The sequence below is a fragment of the Buceros rhinoceros genome, unplaced genomic scaffold (genome assembly GCF_000710305.1).
Source record: "Buceros rhinoceros silvestris isolate BGI_N320 unplaced genomic scaffold, ASM71030v1 scaffold8311, whole genome shotgun sequence".
Taxonomy (NCBI): Eukaryota; Metazoa; Chordata; class Aves; order Bucerotiformes; family Bucerotidae; genus Buceros; species Buceros rhinoceros.
In genome coordinates, this window is record NW_010392559.1 from 17 (window position 1) to 4,308 (window position 4,292).

The window sequence follows — 4,292 nt, forward strand, 5'->3', positions numbered from 1 at the left end:
AGGTATTGACCTGGCCGGTCTTTTTGTTTATTCCCTCCCCGTTCTCTGCCATTAAGGGAATTGAGGAGAACACTACTTGCGCTCCTGATCCCTTAAGCAATCTCCCAAGGGCCCCGAAATCCTTTTTAATATTCCTCAGGCTTCCTGTTCGGGGGATTTCATTGCTGCCTAGTTGGAATGTTAGTAATGGGTAATAGTCTGTAGAATGCACAAGAGTTGTAAGCTTCCTCACCACATCTCTAACTCGGGCCCTGGGCAGGCAACAGACTTCCCTGTGCAGTGGGTCAGGTCTGCATATTGGGCCTTCAGTTCCCCTCAGAAGAGAGTCACCTATGACAATGACCTGACGTTTTTTCTTTGTTGGAGCAGTTTTCAAGTTAGGCTTCTTCTCATTAATTCTTATTGAGGTTTCCATTCTTAATGAGTCATCCTCCTTGAAGTTAGTTGACTCAACCTGCAGAGCCTCATATCTATTACCTACAGGCACCTGGAAGGGCAGAGGACTTGCTGAGGCAACACACCTGCTACATCGGGCATGAACTTGTTGCCATTGCCCCTCGTCATCTTGATCGTTACATTCACCCTGGTGAAGGTGGGACAGGGAGTCTTCAGGATCTCGTGGTTCAATAGTCAGCTGGGTCTGCACCAGGGAAGGCAGGATGCTATCCCAGTAATCAATCTCCCATTCAAGAAGAAAGAAACCCCACACAGAGAGGTTCAGGATACTTTATATGCTAAGTGAAGACAGCTTAACAGAATCAAGCATCATTGCTTACAACACAAAAACTATTCAGAGGTATTTTCAAGATTCAGATTTAAGGCTCAATAAGAACAGCATCTTTGGAAAGGCAAAAACTGGTAGTTGAGAAAATTTACCACATATTTACACATATTTATTAGAAGATATTTTATTGCCAACAAATACAAAATTGTTGTTCTCATCCCCTGATGTCTCATTTTAAAGATAAAGCTTTTCCTTCACCACTTTTAAAGACCTGTAAATATGGCGTTGTAACAAATTAAAACAAAAGAACAAAAATTATGACAATAAATTAAGAAAAAGAAAAGGTGAGGAGGAGGAAAGCCCAACCCACCAAGGAGAAAATGTATTAGAAGCAACAGAAAAGTTATATAATGGAATCAAAGTAACATATTATGTATTCCTTCCAAGAGAAGTTTGGGGGTTTTGCACACGAAATAAAATAGCAGCAAAGAAGAAGGATAAGCAGAAGTGTATTTGTGTCCCACTGGAACTGGTTTTCACTAACCAAAGCAATAGTACTCATCAGAATCAATTTTGGGATGCTTATGCAGAGGCTGCGAATCCTCCATAATAGAAGAATCACTGAATTGGTCCATATCTGAAGGGGTTTGGTGACCAGAGACATCATCCACTAAGGTGTCCAAATAGCTCCCCACTGATATTCCATCTAGTCCATCACTACAGTCTTGTAAACTGCTACAGCTGCCATGGAGTGATGTCTCCTGACTTTCCAGCAAGCTGCACAGGCTGCCACTCAAACTGCTACTTCTGCTGGCAATGGCCTTCTCTTCAATCATCCACTTGATTGATTCGATGCTTTCATTGATGATGAGTAGCTGGCGCATAAGCTTTACATCAGTGGCTCGGAGATTAACCTACAAGGCATAAGGGATTAAAAAATTATTCATTTTCTTCAAAATCAAACTCTAAATAGCAGGCTGGAGGCAATGAATGGGTTAAAAAGACACAATGGAAACCCACCACCACCTTTCTCACCTATGACAAATCTATTCAAATAATTAGTTAAAAAAAAAAGTAAGAACCTAATCAGTCTACACAAGCAGTGCATTCACAGGAATGCTAGTCAGTGATGAGACTTGTGAACACACTAGTACAATGCTATTTATATGAGAAACACAGCTGCTATGACAACTCTTGGGGGTAGCTTTTCATTATTCAGACAAGCAACATGCAAACCCTTTTCCATTTCCAATTACTCCAAACTACTTAAAAGTTCCAGGCAGCTAAGTATTCATTCCAAATTATCCTTATCATGGCTCCCTGGAAAACCTAAAATTTTCAGATGACCATCATTTGAAAGAAAACTTGTGGACTTTTAACTTTCATTCTCACTACACCTAAGTTTATATTGCAAGCTGCTGTATAAATGTTTAAGAAGTGAAATATTGAACTTATTGAAACTGTAAATTTCAAGTTATTTAAATCCATATTAGACGAAGGTGATGCCAACACAAGGCATGCACACTTAAAACCATTGGAAAAAAGATGTCAGTCATTTCAGAAGACTCATAGGGATTCCATGCCTAGCATGTAACTTGTGTCATATTTCATCACATATTCGTACATCCTTTATCTGTAATAATCAATGATACTACATGCAGATTCATCATAGCTTTAATACATGCATTTGGAAAATATTTTCCCTTGTATATACTTCTTCACGAAAGTATGATTGCCACAATGTCTGACATATACACATGTATTACATACTTTTCTTCCATAGGGCACTAACATCTTCATTTTCAGGTTACTAATTAAAAAAAAATAATACAGTATATCAAAAATTTGTATATACAAGAAGCAGAGACTGTATCTTCTTTTGCCAGGAGTACAGTCTGGACATGGTCCTTTCCATCTTCTCAATATCCTAGATTACACTGACCTGGTACAATTGTTCAAAAAGGTAGTTTAATGCATTTTTATTCTGTTAGACACTGCAGAAGATTGTACTGGCTCTGGCTAGGGTGCTTCTCAGCAGGCAGTGTAGTGCTGTGCTCTGTATCTGTGACTAAAACAGTGTTGATAGCACACCAGTGTTTCAGCTGTTGCTGAATAGTGATTGCACAGCACTTTTCTGAGGCCTTTTCTGTTTTTCAGTCAGCTCCCTCAGAGAGTAGATTGGGGCTGGGAAAGATGTTTGGAGACTACAGAGCTGGAACAATTGACCAGAACTTACCAAAGGGTATCACTTCCAAATCATCCTCCGTCCAATATCACAGGATTTAACATAGCTAACTCAATACTGGGCAAAACAGCTTTATCACTCGCAGTTTTAACAATACTGCCTATCTATCTTGCTTCAGATGGGAGGTTGTGAAAACAGATTGACCATTTTGTAGCCCTCCTGCTCAAGCCAGTTCCTCTACTCCTACTCATATATCACTACAAACCATTTGCTCAGCAACAAGGCTGTCATGAAAGAAGCAAATTACCCAACTTCTCAAATGCAACTACAGATTTCAGCAACTTGCTGAATATAAGCAAGTTTGCAGATAGCAAACTTCCCAAAAGGCTGATTAAGGAAATATTTAACAGAGCTAGCACCAATACACCTCTAATGACACAGTCTCTTTTAGATAAAGCAGACGTGTCATGCATTTCAGATTCAGTTCACAGGAAATCACTTTTTGCTCTATGTACAGCCACAGTTTCAGCATTTTTGCGGAACAGTCTTATGGGAGTAACTCCTTCCACTCTTTCGTACTTGAGTCCTCCTCCTCCAAGCGACCATGTTGTCCCAAGTCACCCATATCAAAAGTGTGGTTTTCCTAGAGCAAACACTAAAAAGCAGTCCATAAAGTGTCATCTTTCTTTCATATGTGTTACTTCATCATCTACTTAATAACACAAAAATGTCACAACATTTCTTGCCTCTTACGTGCTCTAGCTCAGACACAATCACATTAGTTTATATTCACTTATCTAGCTGCAACCCATGTAATTGTTGGAGTAAACAAGTTAATTCCAAGATGGTTCAACTAAAGGGACTAAACGCAATAAAATCTCATCATGTTAGCTCCATTCTTTATGTTCACTAACAGGTGTATATGCATTTCAGAAATAATCTAAACAGTGAACCACAGCTAATATAGGTATTTCAGAACAGTTTCTACAGCCGCTCTTTGAGTTAAAGGTTGAGCACAGCACCACCACAGGGAAGACACACGTGAGTCCGTATTCGTCCTCAGCACAAACTTGTGTACAGAGGAAATGAGTTGTGACAAGAGTGCAAAAAAAGAAATTCTGGTTACAGGCTAACTTTTACATCTTTTTGCTTAGTTTGTATAATCACAGTAGTGCAGATCCCCAGGTGTTGTGGAACACTTGGGGGCAGTGTGGGCGGTCGGAAGATTACGTGCTGTGACAGTAAGGCAGTAACCGCCCACGATGGGCGAGGCTTCTTAAGGAACTATATAGCCCTGAGTCATTACACAATAAAGCGCCATTTTTGCATCCTCTATGTTAGAGTCAGTGTTTAAAACAGTCCCCAACGGCAGAGGTTGGGTGT

At 39.9% G+C, this 4,292-nt stretch overlaps 1 protein-coding gene across 1 annotated transcript; it reads right to left on the reverse strand.

Annotated features, from left to right (window-relative positions):
* Nucleotides 1-1,062: 1,062 nt before the first annotated feature.
* On the reverse strand, nucleotides 1,063-1,638 carry LURAP1L (leucine rich adaptor protein 1-like; the record flags this gene model as incomplete). Its single annotated transcript, XM_010144536.1, has 1 exon — nucleotides 1,063-1,638. A coding segment is annotated over one exon (375 nt), but the record flags the coding sequence as incomplete, so codon positions are not given.
* Nucleotides 1,639-4,292: the final 2,654 nt, after the last annotated feature.